At 36.1% G+C, this 15,917-nt stretch overlaps 1 protein-coding gene across 1 annotated transcript in view; it reads right to left on the bottom strand.

Moving 5' to 3' along the window:
• Positions 1–13,922, bottom strand: part of LACTB2 (lactamase beta 2) — a 45,925-nt gene extending 32,003 nt beyond the window's left edge. The window contains exons 1-2 of the mRNA XM_051970059.1: positions 13,712–13,922; positions 9,198–9,361 (exon numbers count right to left, since the gene is read on the bottom strand). Coding sequence (XP_051826019.1) covers positions 9,198–9,361; positions 13,712–13,833 — 286 coding nt within the window. The 5' untranslated portion in view covers positions 13,834–13,922. The remainder of the gene's footprint in view (positions 1–9,197; positions 9,362–13,711) is intronic.
• Positions 13,923–15,917: the final 1,995 nt, after the last annotated feature.

Here is a 15,917-nt window from a genome sequence, read left to right as displayed (position 1 = left end):
CAGACTGAATTCGCATCAGGAAAGCCAGTAAGAAACTATAGTGAATCATCTTTAAGCCCTGAGTAGATTGGGGAGATTGAGATGTCTTTAGACACTGGGGAAAGTGAACTGTGAATGCTGTCTCACAAGATGGAGACTTTTAAAAACTGAGTGAAGGTCAGCTGTGCCCCAGGGCCAGGTTTCTTTCTCCAGAGATCACATAGTTTACAAGGAATGGGACTATATAGCCCTTTTCTTTGTGAGAGTAAATTGGGGCCACCTTGGCAGTGAAACTCCCATAGAAAATAACTTACTGGGGGCGGAGCCAAGATGGCAGAGCAGGCACACACAACTCTCTAAGCTCCTCTCATTACTCTCATAACCAACTATTTAATCCAGCCTCAAAAATAACTCTTCACTGCTTAATTTCATGAAGATAAGAAGCACTACAACTTACCAGCCGATCCGGAAGATCGCCAGGAAAGGTTTGTCCTAAGGGGCCAGGAACATACTAGCACAGGCAGCTAGAGGCTAGCGTTCTGAGCAGACCAGAGGCGGGATTGGGAAAAAATGTCAAATATTTACTTGGAAAAACAACAGACCTGGAAAATAGATCTAGGAGAGATAACCTGAGGATCATCGGACTACCAGAAAATTATGATGAAAAAAAGAACCTAGATACTATTTTACAGGAAATCATCAAAGAGAACTGCCCAGAAGTAATAGAACCGGAAGGGAAAATAGGCGTTGAAAGAATTCATCGAATACCTTCTGAAAAAGACCCTAAAATAAAGACTCCAAGGAATATTGTGGCCAAACTTCAGAATTTCCAGACTAAAGAAAAAATTTTACAAGCAGCCAGGAAAAAACAGTTCAAATACTGAGATGCTACAATAAGGGTAACGCAAGATCTGGCTGCCTCAACATTAAAGGATTGAAGGGCCTGGAACCATATATTCCGAAAGGCAAAAAGCTTGGAATGCAGCCAAGAATAAACTATCTCCACGGAAGAAGATGGACATTTAATGAAATAGAGGAATTCCATCTGTTTCTAAGGAAAAAACCAGACTTAAACAAAAAATCTGATCTGCAACAACAGGAATCAAGAGAAGTAGAAAAAGGTAAAAGGAACTCTTGAGAACTGTATTTCTATTGTGAATATACATAAAAACCATATGTATAATTTGATTTTACTGATATAACATAAAAAAGGGAAGTAGAAATGGAAAGGGGATAGCGTCAGAAAAAGGGAAGAAGGGAGATAAAAAGAGGGAAACTACATGCGACAATGAGGCAAAGGAAACCTATCATATATGAGGGAACTTAGAGAGGGGGAGGAACATTGTGTGAATCCTACTCTCATCAGAGTTGGCTCAAAGAGGAAACAATTGACATATTTGTTTTACACAGATTCTTCTCTCATTTCATTAAAAAGTGGGAGAGGAAAAGGGAGAAGGAAAAAGAATAATAAGGGAAGGGTACAAGAAAGGGGAAGGGCTTCAAAAGGAGGAGGGAGGGATACTAAAGAGGGAGAGCTGTGCGACGTTAGTGGGACCAATAGGGAAGAAGGGAAGGAGGGCAAGAAAAAGAAAAGTATAATCTGGGGATATTAGGATGGTAGGAAATACAGAATTGGTTATTTTAACCGCAAATGTGAATGGGATGAACTCTCCCATAAAGAGGAGGCAGATAGCAGACTCGATCAAAAGTCAGAACCCTACATTCTGTTACTTACAGGAAACACATTTAAAACAGGGAGATACATACAGACTAAAGGTAAAAGGCTGGAGCAGAATCTATTATGCTTCAGGTGAAGTCAAAAAAGCAGGGGTAGCCATCCTTATCTCAGATCAAGCAAAAGCAAAGATTGATCTAATTAAAAGAGATAAGGAAGGAAACTATATCTTGCTTAAGGGTACTATAGACAATGAAGCAATATCAGTATTAAACATATATGCACCAAGTGGTATAACATCTAACTTCCTTAAAGAGAAGCTAAGAGAGTTGCGAGAAGAAATAGAAAGCAAAACTATAACAGTGGGAGATCTCAATCTTGCACTCTCAGATTTAGATAAATCAAACCACAAAACAAATAAAAAAGAAATTAAATAGGTAAATAGAATATTAGAAAAATTAGGTATGATAGATCTCTGGAGAAAACTGAATGGTGACAGAAAGGAATATACTTTCTTCTCAGCAGTTCATGGAACCTACACAAAAATTGACCAAATATTAGGACATAAAGACCTCAAAATTAAATGCAGGAAGGCAGAAATAGTAAATGCTTTCTTTTCAGACCACAATGCAATAAAAACTACATTCAACAAAAAGTTAGGGGTAAATAGACCAAAAAGTAATTGGAAACTAAATAATCTCATCTTAAAGAATAATTGGATGAAACAGCAAATTATAGACACAATTAATAATTTCACTCAAGATAATGACAACAATGAGACATCATATCAAAATTTATGGGATGCAGCCAAAGCAGTAATAAGGGGAAATTTTATATCCTTAGAGGCTTACTTGAATAAAATAGAAAAAGAGAAGATCAATGAATTGGGCCTGGAACTTAAAAAGTTAGAAAAAGACCAAATTAAAAACCCCCAATCAATTACTAAACTTGAAATTCTAAAATTAAAAGGAGAAATTAATAATATAGAAAGTAAAAAACACTATTGAACTAATAAATAAAACTAAGAGTTGGTTTTATGAAAAAACCAATAAAATTGATAAACCTTTGGTAAATCTGATTAGAAAAAGGAGAGAGGGAAATCAAATTGGCAGTCTTAAAAATGAAAAAGGAGAACTTACCACTGATGAAGAGGAAATTAAAGAAATAATAAGGGGTTACTTTGCCCAACTTTATGCCAATAAATTTGATAACCTAAGCGAAATGGATGACTACCTCCAAAAATATAGGCTTCCCAGATTATCAGAGGAGGAAGTAAATTGCTTAAATAGTCCCATTTCAGAAAAAGAAATAGAACAAGCTATTAATCAACTCCCTAAAAAAAAATCCCCGGGACCAGATGGATTTACATGTGAATTCTACCAAACATTCAAAGAACAATTAGTTCCAATGCTTTATAAACTATTTGAAAAAATAGGGAATGAAGGAGTCCTACCAAACTCCTTTTATGACACAGACATGGTACTGATACCTAAACCAGGTAGGTTGAAAACAGAGAAAGAAAATTATAGACCAATCTCCCTAATGAATATTGATGGTAAAATCTTAAATAAGATATTAGCAAAAAGACTACAGAAAATCATCCCCAGGATAATACATCATGATCAAGTAGGATTTATACCAGGAATGCAGGGCTGGTTCAATATTAGAAAAACTATCAATATAATTGGCCATATTAATAATCAAATTAACAAAAACCATATGATCATCTCAATAGACGCAGAAAAAGCATTTGATAAAATCCAACATCCATTCCTATTAAAAACTCTTGAGAGTATAGGAATAAATGGACTTTTCCTTAAAATAATTAGTAGCATCTATTTAAAACCAGCAGTAAGCATCATATGTAACGGGGACAAACTGCAACCATTCCCAATAAGATCAGGAGTAAAACAAGGTTGCCCACTATCATCGTTACTATTTAATATTGTATTAGAAATGCTAGCTTTGGCAATAAGAGTTGAGAAAGAGATTAAAGGAATAAGAATAGGCAATGAGGAAACCAAATTATCACTCTTTGCTGATGATATGATGGTATACTTAGAGAACCCCAGAGATTCTACCAAAAAGTTATTAGAAACAATCTACACCTTCAGCAAAGTTGCAGGATATAAAATAAACCCACATAAGTCATCAGCATTCTTATATATCACTAACAAAACCCAACAGTTAGAGTTACAAAAAAAAATTCCATTTAAAGTAACTACTGATTGTATAAAATATTTAGGAATCTATCTGCCAAGGGAAAATCAGAAACTTTATGAGCAAAACTACAAAACACTTTCCACACAAATTAAGTCTGATCTAACCAACTGGAAAAATATTAAATGTTCTTGGATTGGGCGAGCAAATATAATAAAGATGACAATACTACCTAAATTAATCTACTTATTTAGTGCTATACCAATCAGACTCCCAAAAAACTACTTTGATGAATTAGAAAAAACAACAACAAAGTTCATATGGAAAAACAAAAGGTCAAGAATTTCAAGGGAATTAATGAAAAAAAAAATCAAATGAAGGTGGCCTAGCTGTACCAGATCTAAAATTATATTATAAAGCAGCAGTTACTAAAACCATCTGGTATTGGCTAAGAAATAGACTAGTTGATCAATGGAATAGGTTAGGTTCAAAGGACAAAACAGCCAATAACTTTAATAATCTAGTGTTTGACAAACCCAAAGACACCAGTTTCTGGGATAAGAATGCATTATTTGACAAAAATTGCTGGGAAAATTGGAAATCAGTATGGCAGAAATTAGGCATTGACCCACACTTAACACCGTATACCAAGATAAGATCAAAATGGGTTCATGACCTAGGCATAAAGAATGAGTTTATAAATAAATTGGAAGAGCATAGGATAGTTTACCTCTCAGACCTGTGGAAGAGGGAGGAATTTATGACCAAAGAAGAACTAGAGATCACTATTGACCACAACATAGAAAATTTTGATTATATGAAACTGAAAAGTTTTTGTACAAACAAAACAAATGCAAACAAGATTAGAAGGGAAACAATAAACTGGGAAAACATTTTTACAATCAAAGGTTCTGATAAAGGCCTCATTTCCAAAATATATAGAGAATTGACTCTAATCTATAAGAAATCAAACCATTCTCCAATTGATAAATGGTCAAAGGATGTGAACAGACAATTCTCAGATGAAGAAATTGAAACTATTTATAGACATGTGAAAATATGCTCCAAATCATTATTAATCAGAGAAATGCAAATTAAGACAACTCTGAGATACCACTACACACCTGTCAGATTGGCTAAAATGACAGGGAAAGATAATGGGGAATGTTGGAGGGGATGTGGGAAAACGGGGACACTGATACATTGTTGGTGGAATTGTGAACACATCCAGCCATTCTGGAGAGCAATTTGGAACTATGCTCAAAAAGTTATCAAACTGTGCATACCCTTTGATGCAGCAGTGTTTCTACTGGGCTTATACCCCAAAGAGATACTAAAGAAAGGAAAGGGACTTGTATGTGCCAAAATGTTTGTGGCAGCCCTGTTTGTAGTGGCTAGAACCTGGAAAATGAAAGGATGTCCATCAATTGGAGAATGGTTGAGTAAATTGTGGTATATGAATGTTATGAAATATTATTGTTCTGTAAGGAATGACCAGCAGGATGAATACAGAGAGGACTGGCGAGACTTACATGAACTGATGCTGAGTGAAATGAGCAGAACCAGGAGATCATTATATACCTCAACAACGATTCTGATGGAAGTGGATCTCTTCGATAAAGAGAGCCTTAATTGATCAAAGATGGACCGAAGCAGCTACACCTAGAGAACGAACACTGGGAAATGAATATAAACTGCTTGCATTTTTGTTTTTCTTCCCGGGTTATTTATACCTTCTGAATTCAATTCTCCCTGTGCAACAAGAAAACTGTTCGGTTCTGCACACATATATTGTATCTAGGATATACTGTAACCCATTCAACATGTAAAGGACTGCTTGCCATCTGGGGGAAGGGGTGGAGGGATGGAGGAAGGGGAAAAATCGGAAAAGAAATGAATGCAAGGGATAATGCTGTAAAAAATTACCCTGGCATGCGTTCTATCAATAAAAAGTTATTAAAAAAAAAAAAAGAGATTCAGTCACAAAAAAAAAAAAATAATAATTTACTAATCCTTAAACTGTGGTTGGGTTAGAAGTTTTTCGTCATTTATGACTTAGAATGTGAGGTCATTTGCTCACTGGCTAATCAGGGCAAAGAACCAGCCTACAGGGAGTGTTACTATATAATTCTTGTCTGTTAACTGGCCCTTGCCTTTCCTTGTCTGACTGCTTGTTTGTAGATAAAATTCCTTTCTACTTTTACCTTGAGAAATCTCCTTAATTTATTTGATTTATTTGAGTCAGTGGTCTTTCTCCTACACAGTATCAATGGTATTGGCAGAGAACATTCTAGTGTTCAGGGTCAGAGATTTGATACCAAAAAGGATTCCAGGAAATCCCTGAGCAAGCTCTGGGTGTAGTAACAAGTATCCTCTGGCAGCTTCGTCACCTGCTACGCAGTGCTAGGTCAAAAATACATGGCTTTGAGTGTTGATCCTATCTATGACTGACCACAGAACAGAACAAGAACCTGGAAACACATAGTAGCTGTGTGTCTCTGGTCCCTTGTTGGGATCTTTACAAACTGTTAAGTCATTAGAGTTGATAGAGACAATAATTATCTAATTTAGCATGGTTCAGTATCATTGATCTGATCTTACAAGGAGATGTTTTGGGCCAGAACCTGAAATAAGGTACTAAGTAGAACTAATTGATACAATGCTTGTGTTCACACCTTTAGAGAGCTCATATAAGCAAGAAGTATTTAAGTACTAATTGGAGTTCACAAGTATGGGAGATTCACAAAGTTAACTTTGTAACTTTGTGAATTCACACCTCCCTTGAAGCTCTTAGGGCCAGAGAGCACTCTGGGAGAAAACCCATAATCCCATTCTCTCAGAATAGATCATATATAAGTTCAGTCAAGGGGGTTCAACTGAATTAGATTAGAGAGGAGCACTCTGGGACAGACACAGAGCACTCTGGGAGATTGAGAGCCAGAAGCTCTCTCTCGAAGGCAAGACAGATTGAACTTGGTGCTGGCTGGAGGCTGAAGAAAGCAGAGGCAGAAGCAAAGGACAAAGCTGCAAGAGCTCTTGGAATCAAGCAGAGAGATAGGCCTCAACTAACTGGGCTATTTTGGAAGGAGAAAATAAACGGTTGCATTTTTACCAACTGGCTGCATTTTGGGTGATTATTACTTTTGATTGAAACTAAGGCTGCCTCCAGAAAACCTCCCAGACATACCTTCAACTTTTTTTTTTTAATGCATCTCCTTTCAGATCACTTTCCATCCAACTATATGTTTTGCATGTTTTATACATATGTGATTCCTCCCTTTAGAATGAATGCTCCTTGAGGCAAAAAACAGGGGCTGTTTTTTGCTTTTCTTTGTAACCACAGTGCTTAGTACAGTGTCTGGCAGAGAATAAGGATTTAAATGCTTGTTGACTGACTTGAATGCATTTGGTGACAAGTGGTCACAGCCCAGAATAATATATGCCAGCATAATGATTTTTAAAAATAGGGAATAGGAAAGCTAAAAACTATAGACACAAAATTTAATATTTATTCCTGGCTATATTTCAGAATATATTATTTAAAAAATAACTTGTAAGCAAATATAAAATGAAGTGAAGATCATGAAGAATCTGCACAGGTCCATTAAGAAGATATGTCAAACTTCATTCATGTCACAGTTTGATATATTAGATCAAGGAAATGTTCCAGATGTAATGTTTTGATTTTAGTAAAACATATGAAAAGATTTTTTCACACTACCTTTGTGGATAAGACGGACATATGGGTCCAAATGATGATGATGCCAGATAGATTTGTAGCTGGTTGAATGATTATTAAAGAGTGTTAATCATTGGCTTCTTAATATCCCTAGCTTAATTAAAGCTCAGCTTAAACTCCAAGATTATTCTTTTTTTTTTTAATATTTTATTTTATTTTATAGTAACTTTATATTGACAGAATCCATGCCAGGGTGATTTTTTTTTTACAACATTATCCCTTGCACTCGCTTCTGTTCCGATTTTTCCCCTCCCTCCCTCCACCTCCTCCCTTAGATGGCAAGCAGTCCTATAGATGTTAAATATGTTGCAGTATATCCTAGATACAATATATGTGTGCAGAACTGAGCAATTCTCTTGTTGCACAGGGAGAATTGGATTCAGAAGGTAAAAAACAGCTCGGAAAGAAAAACAAAAATGCAAATAGTTCACATTCATTTCCCAGTGTTCTTTCTTTGGGAGTAGCTGCTTCTGCCCATCATTTATCAATTGAAATTGAGTCTTTGTCAAAGAAATCCACTTCCATCAGAATACATCCTCATACAATATCGGTGTTGAAGTGTAAAGTGATCTCCTGGTTCTGCTCATTTCACTTAGCATCAGTCCATGTAGGTCTCTCCAAGCCTCTCTGTATTCATCCTGCTGGTCATTTCTTACAGAACAATAATATTCCATAACATTCATATACCACAATTTACCCAGCCATTCTCCAATTGATGGGCATCCATTCAATTTCCAGTTTCTAGCCACTACAAATAGGGCTGCTACAAACATTTTGGCACATACAGGTCCCTTTCCCTTCTTTAGTATTTCTTTGGGGTATAAGCCTAATAGAAACACTGCTGGATCAAAGGGTATGCACAATTTGGTAACTTTTTGGGCATAATTCCAGATTGCTCTCCAGAATGGTTGGATTCGTTCACAGTTCCACCAACAATGCGTCAGTGTCCCAGTTTTCCTGCATCCTCTCCAACATTCATCATTATTTTTTCCTGTCATCTTAGCCAATCTGACAGGTGTGAAATGGTATCTCAGAGTTGTCTTAATTTGCATTTCTCTGATCAATAATGATTTGGAACACTCTTTCACATGAGTGGTAATAGTTTCAATTTCATCATCTGAAAACTGTCTGTTCATATCCTTTGACCATTTATAAGATTATTCTTAAAATAGAATACCTTTTGATATTTCATTATGGCACAAAGATGACATTAAGTTCTTGAAGTCCATGTTAATGGAATTCAAGCTCTGGAAGATTCTACCCTGCTACAAAGACTTAAGAATACAGGCCTAGTGATAGGCTCTATTTCAGTGGTACAAGGAGCAGCCTAGTTAAATTTGGAGAGGCTTAGCAACAAGATAATAAATCTTTAGCCTATGCTAAATGGCAAGGTATCTTTTCTTTATCTGCAAGGAAAAAAGGAAGGCAGGGAATCTGAAGTGGTAAACAGTATTTTCCCTATTCCTTTTATGTTAAGACCAGAACAATACTTAACAGGAATATAAATATTAAATAGTACTTAGAGGTAGTATGCAAACAGGAAAAACTAAGTAAATAATTTACTTAGCATTCCATTATTCCATTCTAAAACAAGATTTTTAAAATCAGTTTCACTAATAGGGTTAATGAACATTTTATGCTTACCCATATTGATACTATTACATATGTTTGATATGCCTCCAGTGTGATCTCGGTGCCAGTGGGTTACTATAATTTCTTGTATTGATGTGTTAAATTCAGATAGTGCTTGTTTTAAACAGCTGATATATTCTGGAATTGATGGTTCACCAGTATCAATAAGAATTCTCCTAAAAAAAATCAAATAATGTAATTAAACAATAGGAAAAAATATATATGTGTATATATATAATCATGACATATGAGATAACAATAGCATGTTGGCCATTTAGATTATTTAAGCTAAACTTTAGGACTACTACTTAAATCTTACTCTAATGACTTATCATTGCATAGAGCTAACCCTGAATTCTTGAAGGTGGTAAGAGGGGCATGCAAATAGTGAAGTAGCTGTGTGGCACAGTGGATAGAGCAAATATTCTGGAGTTACGAAGATCTGAGTTCAAATGCAATCTCAGGCTCTTGCTAGTTTAGTCATATCTGTGTGACCCTAGCAAGGGACTTCACCTCTTTATACCCATTTCCTCATGCACAGTATCTGGCACATAGTAAGCATTATATAAATGCTAGTTATTAGATGTTTGTAAAGTACATTGGAAGCTTCAGAGTGCTACATAAAATCTAGCTCCTATCATTATTATTAAACTTCTGGAAACTTCAAATTCTGCCTCAAAATACCTGCCAGGTGTATGTCCTTTGTCAAATCATTTAATCTCTGCTCTGCTTTAATTTCCTTAGCTATAAAATGTGGATAACAATACATACCTAATAATGTTGTCATGAGTATCAAATGAGATCACATGAAAAGCACCTTGCAAACCTCAAAGTACTATCTATAACAGAGAGAGACCCCTCACAATAGGCTTGTGTTCAACAGACATCAAAGGATTTGATTGGATAGCTCTTTAAGTTTGTTCCTTTATACTAGGTAGAGTAACTAAGCTATAAAAGTTTGTTATGAACCATAACTTCATTTTTTGGTGTGAAGGAAATGGGTTAGGATAGGTAAAAATTTCCCACTTAAGCTAATTTACTTTTACTCTCTGATTTTCCAAACACTTGTGTTTCTGAACTTTCTTAAGACTAAGTTGTTTTTAAAATCTCCTTTTCTACCATAAATTAATCTTATCTCTTTTGAGGTCTCAGTTCACCCACTTCTAAAATGATATTCATATTAATTTCTCAAGCCTCTGGTTCTAACATTATGTAATTATAGGGTTTTGGCATTTCACATTTTTTGAGTCTTTCTTGATTACATAATAAAAGAGACTAAATTTATATTAACTTGAAGGAAATTTAATAAAAGGTCAATTACAGGAATGTAACTTTATTACTTCTAAACAAATTAAAGTCTAACACAGTGCTGACTAGTAGACTTTTTAAAAAATAAAATTAATGAAGAAATAAAAAATCCTTTATTAGAATGTAAACTGTTTACATATAAATGAATGCTCTTAAAGGTTTGTTCCCTTAACCAGTTTCTCTCCTTCCCATTCCAATTTTAAATATTTCCCTACAATCTTGTTTTTATTACTTACTTGAATTATGAAATTTGCTAAGCAAATAATTTCAAAAATTGGAATAATCTAAAGTGATAAATAATGGAATTCAAGTTTGCAAAGTTTTATTTTAATATAAATATTTATAGGATTTTGTTCAGGTTGTGTATCACCTTGCTATACTGTAAATAGAAGACAATAGAAGTGATGTCTACTAATTGGTACAAAAGGATCCCTGTGGGCCACATATTGACTTAGTTTTAAAATATATTTTATATTTTATTTATTTAGTTAAATAACTTTACAATTACATTTTAATCTTTTTCTGATTTTACATGAGAGTTTTTTAAGGTATGTATGTATACTGAACCCTTTAATGTAAACAGTCTGTATACTGGACAACTCCTCTCAACTGCTTTTTTTCCTACCATATTTGCTCCAATGCTAGGACAAAGAGTACACATCTAGAGGTTTGTTTTAAATTTTTTTTTTTTATGGTTACTTCCCTGCACATAGGATAATGTCTAATGGGTAATTTTAAGATTTTTTTCCTACTAAAGACATTCCTATAATATTTTGGGATCCCTAAGTTCAGCATTCTATATTTTTGCTGTGTATTTCGGATTGAGTAGCTTCTGTACAAAGAAAACCTGAAGGAGAAGAGAATATTTATTTGGATAAACAACAGACGTTCTTGTTGCTTTTTTAACAGTATCACCCTTGGATTCCTTTGAAGTCTTTTCTTAATGAGAATCACCAGAAATTTTAGACTTACAAAACTATATGTGGTCAAAAAAATCTAAGGAAATATTGTCAGGATTCCAAAAATAATTATCTAGTTAGAAAGGATGACTTTTTGGGGAAAAAATGAAACTTCTTTTGCCTTAAAAATTAAAAAAAGTCTCCCACTTATAGGAGGAAAGAAATCATAAAATCAACTAGAATTATTCTTCATAAGGATTCATTTATATATTTAAGAAAACCTATAGTAAGTACAGCATTCCCTCAGGAAAAAAAAATAGCTATCATGCAGTTAGCACTAATGATAAGAAGCTAAAGATAAAAAGAACAAATTTCCATGCAATACTTGTTAGATGTTTTATTCTACCCCTTAACTTAAGCAGCTTTCTTGCAAATATTTGTGATTGGTTACATGGTGGGTTAGAGATGATAGTGCTGACAATAATACATTCATCTCTCTATCACCTTATACTTAGTCTCTTCCCTCACCTAATAACTTTATCACCCAAAGCAAATTGCTTAATCTCTCAGTGTACACATGACTCTAAGTCAAAATTGAAGCATTCTTGCTAATCTTTATTGTAAGTTGCTACAATGTTGCAATATAAGTTGTCTTATAGGGATGGAGGATGAAATCACAAAGTTGAGAATAAAGAAAAGCTTCCCAAGTACAATGTTCATTGCACATGGAAGTTGTTTTATAAACACCTGTTCTCTAACTAAATAAAATTCATTATTGCTTAAAAAAAAAAAAAAAAAAAAAACCAAAAACCCCTCACTCCTCTTCATTTAGGATGAGACAGCAGTACCTTCTGCCTAAATAAAGAAACATTGATATTTATTGAATTTACTCCTCTTTGGAAATTTCAAATTGGACTCCTCACTCCTCGACAAGAGTTCTTACAGTTCCTTTCATAGGCCACATGTCTGATGGGGACAGGAAGGGGAAAATGAAGCACATAGAGGCAGGTCTTTGGAGGGCTCAGAATCACGCAGATTTTTTGTTTACTAGTTTCATTCACAATCTACTATATGGGTTTACTGTGTGAAAAGCATATAATTTAGATTGTATGTAAATTGCTCCCACAATTGGGATTATGAACTTTTAAGAATAGGGAATTTCTTATTAATTTTTTACATTCCCCCAGTCTTTTTTTTTTTTTTTTTTCCTGAGACAATTGGGGTTAAGTGATTTGCCCTGGGTCACACAGCTAGGAACTATTAAGTGTCTGAAATCAAATTTGAATTCAGGTCCCTCTTGAGGTCAGGGTTGATGCTCCTTACATTCCCTCAGTCTTTAAGGACAGTCAGTTCAATAGATGATCCGTTAAAATGCCTGTGATTTACTTATTACAAGTCCACAAAGACTCCACAGTTACAAATAATCTTTCAAGTTGGATAACCATCTTATTTCTTGCTGCAACAAAATGTAGCAGTTCAAGGAGTCTATAAGACTTAGAAAAATGTTTTAATTTGCTTAACTTTTCTCGTATTATTTTGATCCTCTGTTAATTGGTAAGAAAAATAGTTTACCTTTTCAACTAAAGCTAATTTTTCCTGGATTCTAACTAGCATGGATAAACATTTAGGTTTTATACTAATGCAAATACGTTATAACCATTAATTACAATCCTTATTTATTCCTTTTATTTGAAGCTCATTTAAAAATGCAACACAATCAAATTATGAGACTATACAGCATTGCCTACAAATAACGGGTGAAAGGAGAAAATGCTCAAAAACAAAGGATATTTGCAAAGGAAAACAAGAGATTCTCTAAGTCTTCGCTCCAAGCTGACATTTGATCTTTCTGGTTTGCATTTCGGCCAATCTTAAAGAGAAGGCAGAGGATTCTGCCCTCTGGTGGGAGGTTTGGGCAGGACTTCCAAAGAAGATTCCACAACAAACTCACCCCGTTCAGTGACCTAGAAGTTGGGGTCAAGCGAGGTGGGGACGAGCCAAGTGCACAGAAAAGCGGAAATTGGGGCCGCTGCGGAGGCTTAGGCTGCATAAGACCATAGGAAGCGGGGTGGGGGAAGGGTGTTCTCTCCTCTCTCAGCAGCTGGAAGCTGGGTGGAGGAGTGGGAGTGGAGGAAAGGTCGACTGGTTCCTGACAACCAAAATAAAACGCGTTTTAAAAGTACTAGGGGGAGGGAGGAAGTTCCACGCGTTTCATTCAAGCAATAACTGTGACCTGGGGGCAAATCCACGCCGGGCTCCGCCTGTCCCTCTTGCCCGCGGGAAGGGAGCAGTCACCGCCTTCACACAGCAGCGCGTTACCTGGGGCCGGTCCCCACCAAATAAGTGTTGGTTCCCTGGAGCGTCATGGGTCCAGGATTACAGCCCAGGACACGCACTACCCGGGAGGACAGCTGCTCGATCCGCGGCAAGACGGCCGTCATCTTTTCGCCCGACTCAGTTCTGGTGACTCGGGCTAGCAGCAAAAGCCTCAGAGTGGGGCGCCGCCGTGCGGCAGGGGCGGGAAGACCCAACCCGGGGGCGCTGAGTAGGCCGGACTCGTCCCGCGCCGCCGCCCAGACAGGGCAACGATTGGACGAAGTAGGAATACCACGTGATCGGCTGTTCTGATGATTTCTTCGAACCCCGCCCCCGGAGGCTGGGTTGGGAAGGAAAGGGCTGGGCGAGGAAGAGGCATGGAAAGGGGGCGGGGAAGAAGTATGGGAAGGGGCGGAGGGAGCGGTCTGGACTTAGAGTCAAAGTTTAGCTGGGTGTGGCCACGTGTATTGAAAGAGACCTCGAGGCTCTCTGATTTCTTTTGCTTTGAGTTTATAGATGGTGGGTATTTCATTTTACTGATTACCATAGAATAATAGAATTACAACTATAATGATTTTTGGGGTCCGAGGTTTGCTCTACCTAGCTCTTTTTGTTTTTTTGAGATGGAAAATATCCGGCAGACACAAAGGGTATACGTAGGAATTTTACAAAATTCAACTTAATTACCCATTTGGGAGGGTTGGTTTGGCGCATGTTTCAGACCCACTTCCAGCCACTCAGGGCTACAGAATTGCTTTGGATCCTAGAATTTATACGCGCCCCTCCCTTTCACCTTCCTACTTCTCTGCATGTGGTTGGTAGGTGCTTATTAAATGTTTATTGACTAATTACTCCTCGAGTGTCTTGGTAGCTGGCATCATAGTGGGTCTTATGCGAAGGAACTCACATCTTCAGAGAGTATGGGTGCAACGGGTTCCCTTGTAGCATGAAATGTTAACTAGGCCTTTTTCAACCTACCAAGGACGTTCTGTCTTGCTTGTTAAAGACTCACCCAGTTCTCTTATATTTATTGTGGACAAAACCCCGACCTTTGTTCAAAATACTTTTTAGAATCACGTGAATTTAGCATTGTCTCCCTCCTTAAACGCACGAGGAAAAGGTATCTGTTCAGGTTCAATATAATTATAATAATTGAATAACCTTCTTATTTTTTAAATGCCCGGGAAATATGCATCTGTGTATATACATATAGATAGATGGTGTTTTTCTTTTAAGCAAGGGATGTGTTTTTTGAGGTGACTATAGTGAAAGCCCTGTAGAACTGAGGATTGGAAGAACTGGTTTTCGGTCCCAGCTTCTTCATTGTGATTTTGGACATGAAACATTTTGAGACTTGGTTTAAATATTCATAGAATACTTTGGACTATGTGATCTCCCAGGATTATGAAATTTTATTCATTGAATTATTTTCTTATTTCTCTAGCTTGCTATTTAAAAGTAATCTCTTGATTAAAAAAAAAAAAGGTATGTAAAGTATATAGTCCCACTGTATTTTAATCTTTTTTATAAATCTGGTATTCATATACTGAGTTTACTTAAATAAAATGACTGTTATTTGTGGGATATATATAATTTCTTGATGCTTGTCTAAAATATATACTTTTGTGGGGGGGAAAGGGAGGAAGAAACCAGATCTGTAATTTCATTAGCATAAGGAACTGCTGATGTGGAAACTCCCTCTATCAATGCCTGTTGGCATCTTCTCTGTAGTTTATATAGAGAATTGCCTCAACCAGTTCAAGGTTAAGTTACCCCATCAGGATCACATAAATGGAGCATTTCAGACAAGAGCTGAGCTCACATCTTTCTGACTTCAAGATCAGCTTTTAATCCACCATACCATTATTCTCCCTTCCCCCACTTTTAAATATATTCCTTTCTTTGGAAAAGTGTTTGAAGGACTTTTGTTGAACTTATATAAGATCAAGTTTCCTTGTTGCATATGGAAAGACTAGCAGTTTGTACTTTAATTTTAAAAATTAAATTAAAAAATTAGTTTGACACTACCAACATTTGATTATCGAGACAATATTGGTGCCAATGGAAATATTTTGGAAAATTTGAAGTCTTGGGAGTGGTGAGAGTAATATCCCTTTATAGTTCAAAAATTTCATGTTCCATGATTTACTATGCAAAAAGCAAAATTATCTCTTGTATACAGCCTCTGATTCTGCATCTCATGACTTAA

This window comes from Antechinus flavipes, chromosome 1, assembly GCF_016432865.1.
Source record: "Antechinus flavipes isolate AdamAnt ecotype Samford, QLD, Australia chromosome 1, AdamAnt_v2, whole genome shotgun sequence".
Lineage (NCBI taxonomy): Eukaryota > Metazoa > Chordata > Mammalia > Dasyuromorphia > Dasyuridae > Antechinus > Antechinus flavipes.
The sequence above is the reverse complement of the archived record's forward strand: the minus strand, read 5'-3'. Positions and strand labels throughout refer to the sequence as shown.